The following is a 19,483-nucleotide window of genomic DNA, read 5'->3' as shown; positions in this document are numbered from 1 at the left end:
TTTCAAAATAATACACAAGATGGACCTTCTTTTTCAAGCTTTATTGAGTAAAACTGATATTCGATGGTTCAAAAGTTTAAATACACTTTGTATTTGTTGAAACTACCTTTTACTTACTACTTTAATCAGACTTGTAAGGTAGCCCTGCATGAGTTTCTTGAAATACTGTGCCAAAGTTTCGGCCCATTTCCCCTAACAGAATTGACATTACTCAGGTTCGTAAGCCTCCTCACTCTGACATTAATTTTCACTTTGGTTCATAAATTCTTGATTGGATTCAAGTCAGGGCTTTGTGACGGCCACTCAAAGCCCTTATGTGGAGTTATGCTTAGGAGTATTGTCCATATGGGCGCCACTGTTATGGCCAAGCTACTTGATGGCTCAGATAATCGACCTTCCTCATGATGATGTCATTGTTTTGAAACGCACTCTTCTTGTGCAAACAAACCCCACCAACATGATTTTTTGTCGACCGTACAATGTTCACGCATTGCAACCAAGACAATTTTTGAAATACACTACCAAATTATAACGGCAAAAACTGATATAACTTGCCTTTTATTTGTCAAGCCCAATGACTGTATATAAAGATGGACGAAGTGTCTCCATCTGCTCTCACTGTACAAAATTGAAGCCAAAATACCCCCTTGACAGGCGCTACCGTCTTGCGATGGTGACGTCATATGGTGCCAGAGCTGCGCAGTAGAGATCGGCAGGTGGAGCCGCCACTCCCGCTAACCAAAACACACACTTAACTTAGTGAAAAAAACCTGCAAAGATCCTTCACTCCAGCGTGTTTTAACATCAGAACAGCTTCTTGTGTTGGTCTGAAGCAGACGTTCACAGATATGTAAACTTCAGTGACTGTAGTGATTAATTTAGTTACATCTCCTCTCGCCGTTCCTCTACTACTCTGCTAATCAGTAACAGATCGGCTGCAGGAGCCGTATTGGTCAACAGAGCTGTCAATCAACCTTTTTACAGCATCAAATAACTAATTAAAACTAAACTGGTCAGAAAAATTAACACTTGGACGTAAATCAGCATGATAAGAACTAACTATAATCACAGAGAAAAATGGATTTGATTTGTATTTTGATTTTACAGTTTGACTCATGTCCCATCTGTTAACATGGAGGAGGCGGGCTTTATGACCTTTACTGCAGCAAGTCAGCAGGGGGCGATAGAGAGGGTTTGACTTCACTATTAGGGAGCTGTCATGTCGTCCATCTTTTTAAACAGTCTATGGTCAAGCCCCACAAACTCTACATCCTACGCTTCCCATGATGCAACTGGACATAGTTTTGTTATGATCCCTTCTGCCTGCTTAACTCTTCCCCACTCCCTTCCTCCCACTTTTTAATGTAATTTTGTGTTTTAATGTGTGAGTCACAGCTGACATACGCAGGTTAACTTCCCCAGATGTTCCTCCGGAGCTAAAGTAGACATTATACAGCTGTTTTCAGGGCCTGCGTAGGACTGCCTGTGCACAGAAAATCGACTTTGACATGTAAAATTGATGGAGTACTTCTTGGAGAACAATGTGGTCTTTGCGAAATTCAGTCAAGGTTTTAATGGTCCCAAAAGAACGTCACTAACTCCTGCATGGAGCCGATGCTTCCAGAAAGCTTAAAGTGGATGGTGAATGAGTAAGGCTGATGAGAGGCGAAGCTACGTCCATAATGGATGAATTGATTAGCAAATTAATGAAACAATGGAGGAGTGGGAGTGTTTCTGTACACACATGTTGTTTGAACTGGTTGAAGTTGTTTGGGCAATTGATCTGGATGTTGAAGGCTGATGTATTTTGACAACTCTCCACCCTCATTAATGGCTTATTGGACATACACACGGACATGCATATATGCAGGCAGTTCTCATGTTTCCGGAAAGTGCTGCAAAAATCCAAACACGCGCACAAGGACACGATTAAAAGTGAGCTTTTTTTGTCTGACAGCAAAACAAACACACTTGAGAACAGCAGGGTTTTCCCTTTGCTTCACAGAACTTTGTCAGACTGATGAATGACTCATAGTTTGCAGTGTGAGAAGGCAAGATTCACATGGGATCAGGAGCCTGCAAGTACCAACACATCCTTGATTGTTTGAACAGTTCTTGATCCTGCTGCTTTCCATCCATGTTCAATTCAGGCCTGACAAATAAGAGCTGACTTTGTGGTAGCCTGAGCATAAGACACTCAGCCACTCTGCACTTTATCCTATTGATTACATCAATTAAGTCCCTCTCTCTCTTCTCACATTGTTTCATACGTACTCAACAGTACCTGTGCTTAATCATTAGGCACCAGGAGCGGCCTTGCATCACTCTCTGGCCGGGCTGCCTGCTCTGTTTCTCTGGTGGGAGTGGTGAAAAGAGGAGTGTGTGCACATTGCTCCTCCCATGTTCCCTCTCTCTCTCACTCTGCATTTTGTTGGGGTACAACACTTCTGTTCCTGTCGGCCAATCGCTCTTCTGATCTCTCCCGCTCACAGGACACTCCCTTGCTCTCCTCTCACTCTCTGTCTTCATTCCTTTGCTGCTCCCTTGTTTCCTCTCTCTTTCCCTCTGCACAGACATCCCGCTCCAGGCCAGGATCTACAAACCTGTTCCTCAAGGTAAGAAACAAACACATCTCCTCTTGCTCCCATGCATTTATTTACCTGACAACAAAGCGTTTATTTACCTGGAGGGGGTCATTGTGTGAGGTGATTTACTGTCTCAGGCTGGGGTTAATTTATGTGTAGGTGTTCATCTTGGCTCTTCACCCTCATTAGGACCAGTCCCTACAGGCAGGCGTGCCAACACGGGCAAATAAGGATGAGTTATTTACTTCTCAGCTCACATGGCTGCTTTTACACCTAAAGTGCGGGTCAATGTTGTAGCTTGAATGCAAACTTTAGGCTTAGACTTGCTGATTTCCTCTGTTTGAATTTCACTGAAATTTAAAAAAGAAGTTCTATTTCACTTTGAGATGTTTACTTTGTGCATGAATGAAGACTAAGAGGGGGCGTTCCACATGAGGGTGGATAACAGGGAGCACAGGGGTCAGCCTTGTTCTTTGTGTGTGGTTTTACACCAGTCAGCCCACAGCGTTTGATATGTAGCACACTCTGAATGCTATATCAGGTGAATATGCAACGGTTTGCAGTGTAACAGTGTAACTTAAGAATGGCACAAGGCTAGAAGTTCATCATCCTGTAGAAGAGACATTCAGGGACAATAAGAAGAAGTCAATATTTCCTATGTAAGAATATAGTTCCGTTGCCCTTATTCCCCTTTGTAGAGGTAAAACTATGAATCAGACTATGTGCACTGTAAGGTTTAGTGTTAAACACCAGTGGAAGGTGTATGCATGCACTGCCAGAGTACAAAGTACAAAACTACAGCAAATAAATCAACAAAACGATCCGATTCTCTTTGGTGCGAACAGGAACCGAGTCGTAGGTGAGAACCGTTCTTTTTATAGTTGTGCCCAAATTTCACTTCCCGCTCTAGATCCACTCAACCTCTATGCCGAATTACCACAGGCAGCTTTTTTCAACTGCAACTCCGCTATACGAGGTCACGTGCATCAGAATCATGTCTCATGTCGCCACAACACAGTGCCGACAGTGAGCAACATTATAACCCTGCTTCAAGTTTGTTGTTTTTTTGTTGACATCTCAGAGTTGTCCCAGTTTGCGTGCGATGTTCTGGTAATGTCTTGCGTTTTTATTTGGTTCCCAGAACGTTCTTTTTAATAGCAGGAGAACGTTCTGTGAAAACATTTTCAGAAAGTTGCAGTGAGGATGTTCAAATCACAATTCAGGAACGTTTTATAAAAGACGTTCTGACATCCCAGGCCTCAATAACATCCTGAAAATATCTTCAGAATGTTGCAGTTAAAACGTTTTGTCTTAGTTTAAGTTTTAACGTTACAAGAACTTTATTTGAAATGATAAACATCCTTAAAACTTTCTTTGAATATTAGATTAAAAAGTTTTCTTTCAAACCTTATTAGAACTTGTAGGTAATGTTAGCCAATGTTAAGGGAACGTTCCCTGCTGGCTGAGATATCATAAATTATTGGCAAACCAATAACGTTGATTAACTGTTCCTACATCATGCTGCTGTTCCCTTTTACATTTTAAAAGTGCAGAATTTTGTGTTGACACATGAGAATATCGTGCAGGTACATTCGCGACCACTCTCTACCTCGTAGTGTTGTGACGTTCACAAACGATGAGCCTTTCTTTTGAGCGGCTTTCGGAAAGGAACAGAGCCATAATTACCAACACTAGTAAAGGCAAAAACGAATACTCGTGTCAGAGGGAGAGTCTGAACTACTTTTGTTTTAGTTGTATGACGCAAATATCCTCTAAACATTTGTTATTTCAAAAGTGTGGTTACTAGCGCCTGAGCTTGAACTATCATAATGGAAACAACAAACATGGTTCAGTCAACCTGGAGCCAACAGGACCATGATGTTAACGACCAGAGTAACCATCAGCAGGGCAAATGACGATCAATGAGCTCAAGTTACTACGTGCTCTTAGAGAGGCTTGTCCGTCATGTCAATAAAAATGAGCCTGGATCAATAGTTGGGTTAGTTATGATTGAAGGCAATTTGTCATGTTCTTTAAAACAAGCAAATTAGCAAAATTATAATGCTGTTTGTGTTTGTGCTTAGACATGCAGCAACATTAACTCGCTTCATTGAGTGTGGGAAAAGATGGTGTTGTAATCTTGGCACGATTGTGGCATATATTTTCATTTTCATCTGCTGAAAAAAAAGGGAACGTCAAAGAGTACAAGTGTAGACGTAAGCAACCGACATAAGCTGGTTTTCCAACACACAGCTGGCAGAGGCTTGACAGAAAACTGACGGTACCCTTAAATGCACCCATAAGTCTTTGCACAATGTTTGGAAAACTGACTCTGAAAATATGAATGTCTGGAGTGCAGCTGTAAAGAGATATCACCAATAAATCGCACCCTATATCACATATATATATATATATATGTGTAGTGTACAGCAGACTGCTCCGATACCTCAGACATGTCCTCAGGTTGTAATCCTACCTCGTCTAACAGCTTTGACCTGCCTGTTTTTCGCTGACGTTGCCGCGGTGACTCTGAACTGCTGTCATCTGAAGAATAACAAACACCAACATCATGGTGTTGTTACAGTCTGACGGAGGGGGATTCAAATATTTAGTTTAGGGATTAATACAGCTGAAAAAGGATTTTTTTAGAGTTGCTTTAAAGCGAGGAATAAAGAGGGAGACGTTGGATTGTGTTTGACAGTGTGATAACAACACCTGCGACAAGCCGAGGCAGCACCGGCTCACAGCTAACATGAGGTTGTAATTAGAAACCGAAGAAACAGCAGGATGTGGAAATTTTAACAAGTTTAAACAAGGGATGTGTTTACTATCCCCTGTGTGAGTCACTCATTGTTTGCGTGACTACAAAAAATACGCTACTTTAAATGAGTATGTTCAGTCCTTGCAATTACGTAACATTGCACTGCTGAGTTTGCTAGTTTTAAATATAGATTATCTTCCTACAGCATATTCACTTATACAATGCAGAACACAGACATACGTTGCATGTGAGTTAAACAGAATAAAGCAGAAAAAGAGCTGCGTTTTGTGTTACATATGAATAAGTTTAAGGCTATGACCCATAATTGTAGCCATATTGCGCCTCTATATGACTACATGAGAAAAATGTGTGCTTGATTTTGGTTTAGGAACAGCAGTTTGCATCAGAGAAATATCCTTTTATCTTAGCGTGTGTAGATGTCTCCATCAAAGCACACATGGTGGATCTGGCACGAAATTCTGTTTTCCATCACTCAGTATACACGCAACTCACACAGCAGTTTCCTGCACAACAAGACAACACCATGAAAAAGATTTGACTGAAAAGGTTTGATCTCCGTCCACTCACTGTGTGACATAACGTGTTTGTTCTAGGATTAGAGTGTCTGGCTGTTAACTAACACATGGCAGCAAAATGGTCGTTCTTTAGGTTTCGAACTAGGTGGTTGTTATTGCACATGCAGTTTAAGTTTATATAAAAAACAACAAAACAACATTCACAGCCTGAGGCTTAATTCATGCAGCTTTCATGAGACAGAAGTAAATGTGTTGCAGGCTGTTGATCCGTGCCGTCATATAACCTGTTTTCTTCTCGCTGTCTGACAGGCCCTCCAAGGTGCAAACTCACCCATTTTTCTCTCTATGAAACCAGCACCTCCTGAAACTCTCTTGAATCACACCACAATTCCCCTTCTTCAGCGGCTCTTAAACAGAGACATGAGACATCTTGTTTTCTCATTTGCAGATCATAAAAAACACGCAGCACATTTCAGTGGGCTTTTTGTTGGTGTTGCTAATGTCAATTGCTTCCAATAATGCTTCCATCATCTTTTTTTTTTTTACCAGCTTATGGTTAATAAAGTGGACTATTTTTGCTCATCATCACTTTTTAAACCTCTCTGCACGCCATCACTGAGAGCTGAAATGCTTTTAGTAACAACCACAGTTTCTTCTTTTTTACCTCTTTGTTGCCAACAGGAAATGGCTTCCAAACGGCCGATGGGCTACAAGTGTCGCATAGCAGCAGTGGTACTTCTCCTGCTGGGCAGTATTGCTGCTCTTGTCGCCGTTGCCGTCATCCAGGACACCTGGGGGACTAAAGAGTACACATTTGAGGTGAACGCACACATAAACCTGTAGGCACTTTATACTTGGCTGTAGATCTTCTTCACTCTAGTACAGTATAAGTATTAGCACGTAAGAGTTGTGAATGTGATGCTAAACATTATCCAGATGTCAGAGTCAAGGTAGGGTTTCTCATCAGTCAGCCTCATGATGGATGGTGGCCCTGCAGGACCATGTGTGTTTATTTAAAGGGCTGCTGGGAGTTGTAGCCGCCTCCCGGTAATTTAATTTAATTCTTCTAGTCTCTGCTCTTTGTCAGATAAACATCTCTAGTGCTTTTAGACATTGCACCAATTAAGGTAAGTAAAGGTATAAATCAAATGTTCTCCTGTAACATGATTTCTTGTCTTCTGTCTTCTCTGCAGTATGGAATAGTGATAGACTCGGGTTCATCTCGCTCAAATGTGTACCTGTACGAGTGGCCGGGGGAGAAGGAGAATGAAACAGGGGTGGTGATGGAGAAAGCGAACTGCAGAGTTGCTGGTGAGTCTGTTGTCTGTACAATGACAAAGGAAAATTGCAGTTTGCCGTTAAGAAAAAGCACGAAAAAATTATTATTTTGGGGGGGTTAGTTTATGAAATTAACATTGATTTTACCTTGGCTTTGTGTCCACAGGTGATGGTATCTCAGAGATGAAAGTTGACCTCGAGAAAGATGCCAAATCATGGGAAGCATTCAACAACTGCATGGCCGACATCATGAAAGTCATTCCTGCTGAAAAACACAAAACCACGCCTCTCTTTCTGGGAGCTACAGCTGGAATGAGGCTGCTACAGTAAGAAAATGTTGCTTTGTTAATTCTCTCGCCATTATTTTTAACAGAGAGTGACAAGAAGGATCAGAGCCGTTTAAGCCCGTTTATGACCCATTTATGCACCACATAGTTTCTCCCAAAGCCCCCCGAGTCACCAGGAAGCCCCAGCAGTAAAACATGTTCAGACTGCAGGCTTCGGTAAAACTGATGGTGTAACAGTGCTGCAGGTCAGTCCAAAAATGGGGTCTTCTTGTGGTAGTTACATACGGTGCTTAGCCTACTGAACTTTAAAGGTCATAAATGTATGCTTCATGCGGCTCCTAATCTGATCTTTCACTCTAGTCTACAGTGTCCCTACCTGCTGGTTCAGGAATGCATTTTATGTCAAAGATAGATAAAAGGTTTGTCAAAAAGCTGATTTTCTGAGGGTTTGTTTTGTTTTGTTGGTTCATTTCTGAGGTCTAAGTCCAAATACTCCATACGTACATACATACGTACGTGAGTTAATTCTGTTACGTTAGTAAAAAAATGTTGAGAGTTAGATGAAAGGATCAATACCACTTTCATATCTGTGCGGTAAATACAAAGCTGGGGCCAGGAGACGACTAGCTTAGCGTAGTTTAGCTTAGCTTAGACTGGAGCAGGGGGAAAACAAGTAGCCTAGCTCTGTTCAAAGAGAAAGTGGCTACTTGGCGATAATCTCCGTGATACAAATCAGAGAAGAGGATTTTTGTAAGTATCGAAACACGAAGAAATTATATTTTAATTAGTAACTAGGCAAGCTAGGTTTTCATTACCTTTCCAATTAGCTAGGCTAACTGTTCCTCTTGCTCTCAGTGTTTTTCAGTCACTGGCCATCATCTCACGACAACATAGCCTCTGGGAGCAACAGCCAACTTTTCAGGGCTTCCACTGTAGCTAGCAGTTAGCAGTAAAAGACCAAGGCTTCCTTTCCATGTGCTGCATTGTTTACAGTCCGACTAGCAACTTGAGAGATGACGGCTAATAACAGTGTTAGCTGCCCTTTCATCTAGATCTATTTAATAAAAAGCTAAATTGTCAGTCAACAGCCAAGAGTCTGCATTTTTATGCTGAATCTGTAAATAGAGATAGGTCTTTATCTTAAGCTAAGCTAACTGTCACCTGGCTAGCTCTAGTTTTATATTCAGCACACAGACATCCCATCTGCTTATTGAACTCTAGAGAGGAAAGCCAAAAAGTGTTTTACTGCTACTTAGCACTTCTGTTTCCATTGACATCTGTAACTCTCTTCTTTTTCTGCTCTGTTGTAAGTGAGAAGGACGAACAGCGGTCCAATGAAATCCTGGAGAGTCTCAGAGAATACCTCAGCTCTACGCCTTTCGACTTCAGAAATGCCTCCATCCTTACCGGCCAGGAAGAGGGGCTGTACGGGTGGGTCACCGTCAACTACCTCATGGGAAACTTCCTGGAGGTAAAACACTGTCATTAGTCTATGTCAGTCAAAGTTAACTCACTTAACCGTATCCTGCTTTAAAAATAGAGCCATCACATGGTCAAGCATACAAGCTACCAACCTTTTCCATTATATTTGCAGAAAAACCTGTGGAACACGTACATTCGCCCGGAAGGGGCTCAGACTGTTGGGTCCATGGACCTCGGTGGAGCATCGACACAGATCGCCTTTTCAGTCCAGGATGATCTCCAGGGGCCTGACTACATGCATGTCAAACTGTACGGTTATCCTTACAACGTCTACACGCACAGTTTCCTGTGCTACGGCAAGAATGAGGCCGAGAAGAGGGTTCTGGATAAAGTAGTTCAGGTACGCAGCTCGTGTTTTTGTCTTGTATGTGTGTGAAGAGGGGAAATTATGTCATGTCTCCATGGTACCATTATAAGGGTGTTGGTTTATTTCTGAGCATGCTTCCTGTGCAGTTCATGTTCATGTTCGACATGCTAATGTGTGTATTGGGAGTGTGTACTTTTTTGCATGCATGTGCAGACCATAAAGCATTAAATATTGATCGGTGAACACTGCTGTCCCTGAGTTGCTAACAGACAAAGGGAGACGAGAGAAGGATGCATTATGTCATTAAGAATATCGATCGGAGCGTGAGTGTCGTTAGTCTGCTGGAAATGCATTTTTCTGGCATCTTATAGCTTAATTCTTGAAACTATTAGTAATTGTGGCTTGGGAAATATGCTACGCTGTTAGAATTTGTTATGGGAATAAATTTGACCTCTTAACTCATCCTCCCAAAACGTCCTATTCCTCTATGTTCCAGACATCATCTGACCCATCCTTCATTATAAACCCCTGCTACCCTGAAGGCTTCAACATCACCTTGAAGGCGTCCTCCATATATGACACAGAGTGCACAAAGATGCCCAAAAACTACAACCCAGATCAAGAGTTCTTCATGGTGGGAGTTGCAGACTCGGACAAGTGCGGCAGCATAGTGAAGTCCTTATTCGATTTCAAGACCTGCCCCTCAAAACAGTGCTCCTTCGACGGGGTGGAGCAGCCACCCGTCACTGGAGATTTTATGGTAAAAAAACACTGCAAATAACACACTGAAGAGAGGGGGAAAGGTGAAAACTGACTGACTTCTTGTTTCCTACATGTTTTCACCAGGCGTACGCAGGATTCTTCTACACGTATCGGGCGCTGCTGGTGAACGGCACGTCAGATTTTGATGAATTCGAAGCTTCAGTTAGGAAATTCTGTCACTCTAATTGGACAGTGGTAAGTAAATCGGTATAAGAGGAGAAAATGTGGAACAAACAAAAAAAGCACACACAAACGTAGAAGAGCTAGTTAACATGCCATGATAATTTAGAAGTAGGCACTTTGTTCCTCAGGCAAAACACCCTTAAAACAAAGCATTTTAAAAATATTAGGTTAATTTACGTGATGTTAGTTATGTTAGCTAGTTAGCCCGCTAGCTACCTGTTGCTAGGCAACAGGAGCGGTGTTTGGTGACGCAAGGGTCAGGGCGGGAACAGCTGGTGACGCAAGCAGGAAATCCTCCATAGACCAGACCGTCTCATTTCAGTTCGGCTTTAAGGGTCTTCACAGAATGGTGCATCCTCTATAGACCGCCTTCTTTGAAGGCTGCAGCTGAGTGCAGGAGAGTGTTTGGGTTACTTGGCAACAAAAGTCTAGTTTCAGTTAAGTTGTGGAACTAGTTGAGCTGGTGGCGCAAAAAATAATAATCTGTTATTAATTATTACGTTTTACTACTATTTGCTGCATGTATAACTGTTGTATAATTATCTGCAACCTCATGCATATGACGTGATGATATTCACTCCTTCTCGCGTGATATTGCTTAAGTATCAATAGATATTTAAATACTTATATCAGAATAAAACATAAAAACTTAAATAGGCAATAAAGTAAAGCAAAAAAATGTAAAAGTAGAACTTTTAAAATAAAATAAAATGTACATTATTCCACATCTTTGGTGGGGTTATTGTTTTGAAGTAATCACCTAACTCATTGGGAGATTATCAACGTGAGAAAAGTTTCACCAGTACATTAAATACACAGTAAATTTGTCTGATCTTTGTTTCTCTTCTGTTTCAGCTAAGGAAAGAAAAGAATTGGATCTCTGACAAATACCTCAGGACGTACTGTTACGCAGCTCACTACGTCTTCACTTTGCTGGCAGATGGATACAAGTTTGACAAGGAGACGTGGAAAAATATTATCTTTCAAAAACAGGTGGGTTGAACAAACACATAATCCTCTGCGTCCCTTTACGCAGCTATGACATCAGTACATATCCACTCTATTTGATCTCTTTCATATATTCTTTAATAAAATAGTGATGCTATTAAATATGAAGAATGCAACCATCAAAATGAGTCAGTGGCAGTTTGATGGGAGTTTCTGTGCCTTAGCTGTCAGCATTCCTTCATGTTCAGACACTGGCGTTTAACAGTGTTTGAGCAAGGCCACACATTGGGACCCATTAAAGATGGATGGCTGACATACCAATCATATGCACTGAAAAAGTTGAAGCCGGAGTGAAAGGCAGCCAATGTATCGCTGCAGGACGCCCTCAGGACACGGAGCGTCTTTCACAAAGGAACTCCCTCAGCAGAGGGGGATTCCTGGTGTGTGACACTGAGTCTATCACTCATGAGTCATAGAGAAAGAAAGGAGCTATTAAAAAGTGGCACATTACACCAGCAGTTTCCTAATTGCATGGCGGCTACCCTTTTGACTCACCCAGAACGATCTTCAACAGCTGGCAACGCTCCCAATTTCCAGTCTCACCAACAAGAGAATGAGTGTGCTGTTTGGTGCCTTTGGGGTGTCTGGGACTCCTTTAGAGGATTTCACAAAACAGACACACTTAGATTCTTTACAGGGATGTTCTTTGGTTTTTGTTACTCATATTTTACCCTGGAGCTGTGTGCATCTTCATGACAGGGCTGTCAGAGCTGTAACTACTCTAGACGTGCAAAGCAATGTACAGTATTAGCTACGGTGGCTGAGAAGGACAACCCAGCTGTAACAGGCCGAAAGATTTTCATTTAGAGAAACGGGCTGCAAATCTAGACATGATACAAATTTAAAAACTCATATAAACAAGTGGTGCAAATGAAAAACAAGTGCTGCAAATACATGAACAATCTCAGCAACACACAACAACAGAAAACAAATGCAGCAGAAGGGGCTTCACGTCGAGTCATCACAACAGAAGTGCTCCAGGCCTGCATTAAGCCAATGCAGAAGTGCAAGACAAAACCTGCAGTTTCTTGAGTGTCTGGCTGCAGAAGCAAAAATTTTTTTACAGCAGAAATAAGCATGTCTGCAGCCTATTATTGTACGGATATTTTTGCACTATACAGTGCTCGCTATACCCGGCTTGTTAGCTCACACGTTCATCTGTTTGTCGGCCAGTGCATAGAAGTCAGAATTGTTGTTGGCTTTTCCCTCAGAGAGATTATGGATTATGTTATATGGATTATATATATGATTATTTATATATAATATAAATAGACAACTGCCGGTCAGTCGCCACCACAAAAAGAATCTCACTATCAAAACATGAGGGCAAACATGCTCGTTCACCAGCTAATGAATCAGCAACGGGTGTAGACTATGATAACTTGCCGTTTGCTGACCCCACCCTCCTCTCCATCACCAAACCAACATGGCCGCCACATCCTGAACTCTAGGCTTCATTTGCGCAGACGAGAAAGCAATGGGTGACGTCACGTTGGCTATATCCATTATTCATACAGTCTATGTTTAACTCATATCCATAACTTTTATTTCACTAAAATCCAGTTCCACTTAGCGCCCCCTACAGGCCTGGAGCGCTTGTGTTGAGAAGGATGGATATGCAGCATTTTTTTTGTTGCCTTTCTTGCTGGATTTGTTTGTAGCGTGTTTCCATTGTTGTATATGTTTAGGATAGATATATGTGTTTTTGAATTTGCATTATTTCTGAATTTCCAGCCCTTTACTGCCACTGTATAACATGCAAACTCACAGTGAGACCTCTTCTCTTCTCTTCTCCTCTCTACAGGTAAAGGACACCAGCATAGGTTGGAGTTTGGGCTACATGCTGAGTATGTCCAACATGATCCCGTCTGAAGTGAAAATAATCCCCCCCATGACAAACCCCGTCTTTGCCGGCCTCATCTTTCTATTTTCGGCGCTCACCATTGTGACATTTGTTTTCATTTTTATCATCCTGGTTCGCACCTGCTACTGAGAGTGTGACTTACAAAGGGAACAATCTGCCATTGTAAGCCTCGGGGGCTGCTGTAATCCTTTAAGAGCTACAGTAGCATGACAAAGGCACTTATACTGACAGGTACTGATGAAAATACTTCTGCTTTTCAGCCTGAGACATTTACCGCCTTGTGTTTCAGTTATTGGAGTTCTTGAAAAGTGGAGTAATGAAAACCTCTCGCTGCGTTTGAGCTAGCTGCAGATGTGAGGCGGTTTTATTGCTACATTAAAAACAAAATACACAATTAAAATACTTTTTAGTTTTGTACCTCAGGGAGACGTTCCTTTTACTTTTTCAAGCTCCTCTAAAGGGAAATATTTTTGTTACAGATAAAAAGGTGACACAATGGTTTAGCTAAAAGTAGCACAAATGATAATACTCTCAGGCAGATCTCATGTTTTTATTCCTGTATTATATATATTATTGCACTGAATGCATCCTCTTTACATACAGAATGGTAGCACTTTGCTACGACTTCTCTGTAGTGTTTTGTTGTAGCGTTTTATACCAGAAGTACACAGCGATACTCCACATTTCATGAATGAAAAACCTCCCTAATAAATAATGTATGAATGTGCAATGCGCCATTGTGTCGTTATGATTCGGCAAAGCGAGCACGTGCAACATGAAGACCTTTTCACAGATTAAGGGTTTCATTAAGAGTATTCAAGATTTGAGTTTTGTTTGCTGAGAAACTAGTTTACAGATATTGATGAGAACGTGGTCATTTCCATTTTTTTAGTTTGAGAAAGTAGACAATTAGTCTGAATGGAAAAGGCATGGCCAAGAGGGCGGGCTGATTGTCGGAGCTGTGTACGAAACACACCAAACAATTGCATCCAAAACATATAATAAGTACTGTAAGTCACCGGCTGTGTAAAAAAATTACATTTGATTTTAAGATACATTTTTGTATAATATTGTTAAATTTGTGGATTATTACAATATATATAGCAAGAGAAATAGGTTTCTTCAGATGGATATACAGCACATCATCATTTCTGACCGAAAGCATGAATCAAAGCAAGTGTGCGTGTGTGTTAGTGCTTGACATTGTGTGTACATGGTGCTCTGTTTGGGGAACTTTTTCAGTAATGTTTTTGTCTTTGCACTGGAGAGATTGATGCATGATTCTCATTTATTACACTGACTGTATTGGATGTGTTTTGATCATAATAGTGCTTTTTCAATGCCGTATATAATAAAGTCACATACTAACCGATCTTTTATGGCTGATTTGTGAGATTAAGGCCTCTGTTTTTCATCATGAGACACCTTAATGATGAAATTACCTGAGCCTGAATGTCATTTAATATTACATACTAAAGTCAACAGATCAGATTTATAAATTAATATGGTGGATATTAAAGCAAAACAATGCCTGTTCTACATCTGTGTACATAAAACAACTGTTCAAATCATGCTAACACACAGGCACAACCACATGCATCTCCAATAACCTCTTATAGCCTATAATCTTATCCTCTTTACTACAGCGCCCTCTGGTGGTACTGCGTTGTACCTGCAGAATACACAAGATGACCATTGACTGTTTTAAACATTTTTTATTGAAAGATTTGTCTAAAAAGAAAACAAAAAAGAAAAAAGACATTTGAAACTACAGCAATATCCACTGGTTCTACAGACACTCTCAGAATCACAATTTGAAAGACATGGGAGGCATGTGACCAAGCAAATAAAAAAATAGCATCATCATCAAAGTTATTTCTGTTGCATCTTCTTTTACACACCTGTACAAAAAAGATCTCATAAATATTACTTTTGTTCTCGCCGTCTCTACTCTCTCTCTCTCGCGCTCTTCTTTCAATAATTTATTTTCCCATAGAGGTTTGTTTCTGGTTGATTTTGGTTGAACCATGCTTCTCCTATGTGTCCGTCTGTTCCTCCATCTCCGTTAGCTTCCTTTCATTCCAGCTCAGGTGGGTGTGGCTTTGAGAGCGTGACCTCCAGAGCAAGTTTCAGACAGTTAAAGTCCAATGAGGATTTCTTTTGTTGTTATTTTCGCTCTTGACAAATGATGCAGATTCTACTCTGGAGATTTGACCCATGTGATGAGAGAAATGTTCTCATATTTGTGTTTTTTGAGGGCTGCAGCCAGGAACATTTCTCTTCTTTCACTTTAAAAGAGGCACAAGCTTAAGATGTGTGATGCTGTAAATGTCCCAAAGTCATACAAAACGATTTACTGTCTTTATCTTGGCTCAAAGTGGTCGTTTGCCTCTTCCACACCCACCCGGCCCAAGACAACCTAAATCCCCAATAATGAAAAGTATTTAGCAGCTCAAACATCATAATCGATTCTCAAAAAAAAGGCAACACAAAAAGAAAAACTAAACATCTCTCCTCGTCCTTTTAAAAATACACAGAAGCTGAAATGATTTTGTTCCTCTGACAGAGATCAGCATCTTCGCTCACATTTTAAATGGCTTGTGTTTGGCAAGACAGTGGCGTTAAATGGTTTGCTGTGCGAACCGATAATATGCATTCAAAGGTATTTAATCTAGAGGATTTTGGCTGGCTGCACGATGATTTACAGCAGGGGTCTCCAACAGGTAGCTTGCGAGCTAGATTTTAGTCGCTCCCCAAAAGGTTCACAGACAAAAAAATCCTTCTACAATAAATGCACCTTGAAAGCCTCTTCCCACTTTAATTCAATCAAACACACATGTCCCACCCCCCCCCAATTCAAAATAAGATGATAGGCCTATCAGCTGTCAATAAAAAACGTCTGAACCTAACCAATCACAGCAATGTTGCAGCAACCTCCATCGACAGGGCGGGTCAGTTATGCTGTATACTAGTTGAGCTAAAGTGAGGAGTAAAAGCAGTAAAGCAGTGGGAAAGTTTTTATTCATGAGTGTGGAGGACAAGTGTGTGTGCCTCATCTGTGGTACCGACGTTTCAGTCGACAAAATAATCAACATGTGGCGCCACCAGCAATTAGAGTGATGTAATGCAAGTCATTTTTTCAAAGTAGCTCTCAGATGAGAAAAGGTTGGAGACCCCTGCTTTACAGCATCTCAGAGCCTGAGCTTAGGATTTGAGAACGGTCACTGCAGCCTGGAGAGGGTGTATGTTGGCTGTATACATAAGTTTTAAAGTATTATACCCACCTCCTCCTTTTTCTCCAACCACAGGGCGTCTGCTCCACAAATGCATTCTCATTGATCATAAGAGAATCAAACATCCCAGAGCGCATTGAGGCCGCTGTTTTCAAGACACACTGCTTCCTGTGAGTCACCGATACGATCGTCTCACACACAAACAAGCGAGAAACATCTCCGTTTCAGAGGTGAAAAGAAAACATTAAGAAAAGCAACATACAGTAAGGAAGATCTCTTCACTACCTAGTTTCTTCATCTTTGGTATAAAAATGCCACCTGTAGGCTGCTTTTGTTCAACAGTTAAGAAAGACTCAAGAAACTGTCAACAGTTTTACTAAAACTATTGCTTTTTGCACATTTAAAAATCCTAGCGTGTTTTTTTTTTTTCTTCTTCTTCTTTTCTTTTTGCAGTGAGACAAGCAAAGCAGGCAAATCAAAAAACCGTCTGAAGGTTAAAAATATCTGAAACAAACGGGAAATAAATCCATAAAAAGTACAAATGTGATGGAAAAACTCAACTTTTTTTTTCTCCAATGATTAAACCAAACTGTGTTTGGAAGCAGTGGATTGACCCCACAAGTCGTGTGAAGGAAGATTTTTTTTTTTCATACCGACCGACATGAGCTGCACCGCACCACATAATTTAAAATCTTCATACAAATACAACCTTTTTTTTTAATCCTGTACAGATAGCTTTGTAGATTTCATCTCCAACAAACCTCTCAAATCATTCAAACATTAGTCTTTTTTTTTTTTAAATTCAACACTCTGGAAACTTTTGTCCCAAAGTTTGAGAAAATTAAGGCAATAAAGATTTACGAAAAAACATTGATATCCTAGAAAACTACTCAAATAATAAAAAGAATGAAAATAATGTAGCTTAATATCAAAGGAAGACAATCTGTTTTTTCTCCTACGCTTTTTGCTTCCTTCTTTTTTTTTAATAAAAAAGTCTGAAAATCTACCTGCACATTCAAATGTTCTTTTTTTCTGTACAGTTTGTTGGTTGAGTTTTCAGTCTATGTCCTCTCTTCTTCCTTTGGAGGCAAAGTCCATTCTCACAGTGAGAAATGATAAACTCAAAGTAGCAGACTGCGTTTGATTTCATCGTCCTCAAGTCCAGAAAACCATCACTTCTTTTTTTCCTTTGTCTTTTTCTTGCCTCAACCAGGTAAGAAACATAATAGATTTTTTCTTCATGTTGTCATGTATTTGGTGCCTGTGCACAGTGGAAGCATCTCCCCTCAGTGTTGCCCGTGTCACCTCTTTTTTTTTTGTCCCCGTTTCATTTTGATTCTCCGTGTGTCTCCAGCGCCTCAGTGCAGTCCTTCTGAAGGCAATGCAGCAACGATTCCCACCAATCTCCTTATCTAGGGGAGACAGAAAAACAAGTCAGAGGAAAAAAGAAGACTGTGGACAATGTCACGGTTTCAAAAGGAGGCACAACATCCTTTGTCTGGACGCTGTTTGTAAAGAAAACCGCCAGCTGGTTATCTAGGAGGCAGAAAACAAGACGAATAAACACCTGGAGGGAGATAAAAATTCAGAGGGTGTTGTACAAGCAAAGGTTGACATGATTCTGTGAGCAAAAAGCACAGAACAAAACATTTTGTCTACACACTGAAGCCGCCTGAGTCTGGTTACAGCCACACAATTCAACAGGATTTATTTGACTAAAATCACAACCTTAAAAAAACAGTTTACTGTTACTCTTTTTCTGTCCGGTGTTTTTCCATGCTTAATAATGAAACATCTTGGCATCCGAAATTTGGGGAACACACTTAAAAGAGCAATACCTTCCTCTTTCCAGGTGGTTCTACAGGATATGCGTTTGTATTTGAGGCACCCAAACGACCAATGAGCCACAACTTTTCTTTTTCATCTTTGGTAGTTTATTTCAAGAGCCACAAATCAAACAAAAGGATCAGTCTCACCGAAGCAAAGGACGAGGCCGCTGCATCACCGTGCGAACGGACTTCCTCAACAATAAGCTTTTGGAGGTTTGGCAGTGGTCTAAAACTGCATACATGAGGTGCTGCAGTCGCCTGTCTCCTCCGCCTATCACAGGTGAGGGGGGTGTTGGTCATGAAACTGTGTGAAATTAACTCTGATTACTCTATATGACCTACAAAAGCAAACCAGACCATCAGCGGCAAGACTGATTATTTCAGTATAGCTATTTTTAATGCCTCAAACTCCTGGGGGGGGGGTTAGGTGTCAGACGAAGCGATTAACTGCACGCTGCCTTTGTTTACATTTTCCAGGGCAAAAGTTTAAAGTGAGTGATACATATGACTGTTAAAGAAAGCAGGATGAGATTGTTTGTTAAAAAACACCACTCAAGCATCTACAGGACAAAATCAGCAAAGAGATAAGAGGTACAGCTTTGTCCACAGGGGGCGCCAAAATCAACACAAACCGAATGTTCCTCACAGGAGCTTTAATAAATAAAATCTAAATATTCAATAAATTATTAAAGCAACTATGTGGCTCCAACAACAATTACCTGCTTTCTTGACAAGAATCGATGATGAATGATGATCAGTACCAAAACAGTGTAAAATTTATGATTTAATGAGGGATATATTTGCCAATGCCAAATGACCAGCAAGCCGAGGTTTATTTCCACTGTTTCCAGGCCTTTTTTTGATAATTGATTTAAGAAGACTTCCTGGCAGCTTTAAAGTGATAATCTTGAAGATTTTTATTTAACTTTCGCAGAAAAAATCACAAGTAGCGCCCAGTTAGTGACGCGTTTTCCATCACCCAGCAGTGGTTGGTCTGCCAGAGAGGGTAGGCGGAGCTAAGCGGCTGCTTTTCCGGTCTCTGCAAGTGTTGCGAGTAAACAGTAATCTACTATGGCTGAACAAACAAAGAAAAGATGGATGACAACAGATACAACTTCAAAAATAAGTGAAAATCCAAAGAACATGAAACAAATTCGACGCTCAGATGAAGGCAAAAAAAAGGAAAGCGACCGTCAACGAGGAAAATCAAGAGTTACAACCGGAGCCAACCGCGGACGTCACACATGCAGCACTGTCTGGATTTCTGGGAAGTGTGCTCACGCAATTACCGTTTAGCGCCATAGGTGCCGCCAAAGAGACTGAAACTTTAAAAAGCTTTATTCTGAAAATGGAAAATAAGACCTCTCT

At 40.9% G+C, this 19,483-nt stretch overlaps 2 protein-coding genes across 3 annotated transcripts in view; one reads left to right on the top strand and one right to left on the bottom strand.

Moving 5' to 3' along the window:
• The first annotated feature begins 2,495 nt into the window (after positions 1-2,495).
• entpd3 (ectonucleoside triphosphate diphosphohydrolase 3) lies at positions 2,496-14,416 on the top strand. Its single transcript, XM_069656318.1, has 10 exons — positions 2,496-2,615; positions 6,564-6,701; positions 7,076-7,193; positions 7,327-7,486; positions 8,759-8,918; positions 9,042-9,269; positions 9,733-9,996; positions 10,083-10,193; positions 11,037-11,174; positions 12,994-14,416. Exons 2-10 carry the CDS (start codon positions 6,567-6,569, stop codon positions 13,180-13,182), a joined length of 1,503 nt encoding a protein of 500 aa, XP_069512419.1. The 5' UTR covers positions 2,496-2,615; positions 6,564-6,566; the 3' UTR covers positions 13,183-14,416.
• A 336-nt stretch (positions 14,417-14,752) lies between these two features.
• Positions 14,753-19,483, bottom strand: part of LOC138583777 (RNA-binding motif, single-stranded-interacting protein 3-like) — a 149,606-nt gene continuing 144,875 nt past the window's right edge. For both annotated transcript variants that reach the window (XM_069655765.1, XM_069655766.1), the window contains exon 14: positions 14,753-17,698. In XM_069655765.1, coding sequence (XP_069511866.1) covers positions 17,695-17,698 — 4 coding nt within the window. In that variant the 3' untranslated portion in view covers positions 14,753-17,694. The remainder of the gene's footprint in view (positions 17,699-19,483) is intronic.

This window comes from Semicossyphus pulcher, unplaced genomic scaffold, assembly GCF_022749685.1.
Source record: "Semicossyphus pulcher isolate SPU_LCO1_2020_fin unplaced genomic scaffold, fSemPul1.0.p SCAF_9, whole genome shotgun sequence".
Lineage (NCBI taxonomy): Eukaryota > Metazoa > Chordata > Actinopteri > Labriformes > Labridae > Semicossyphus > Semicossyphus pulcher.
This window is presented reverse-complemented; position numbering and strand designations above follow the sequence as displayed.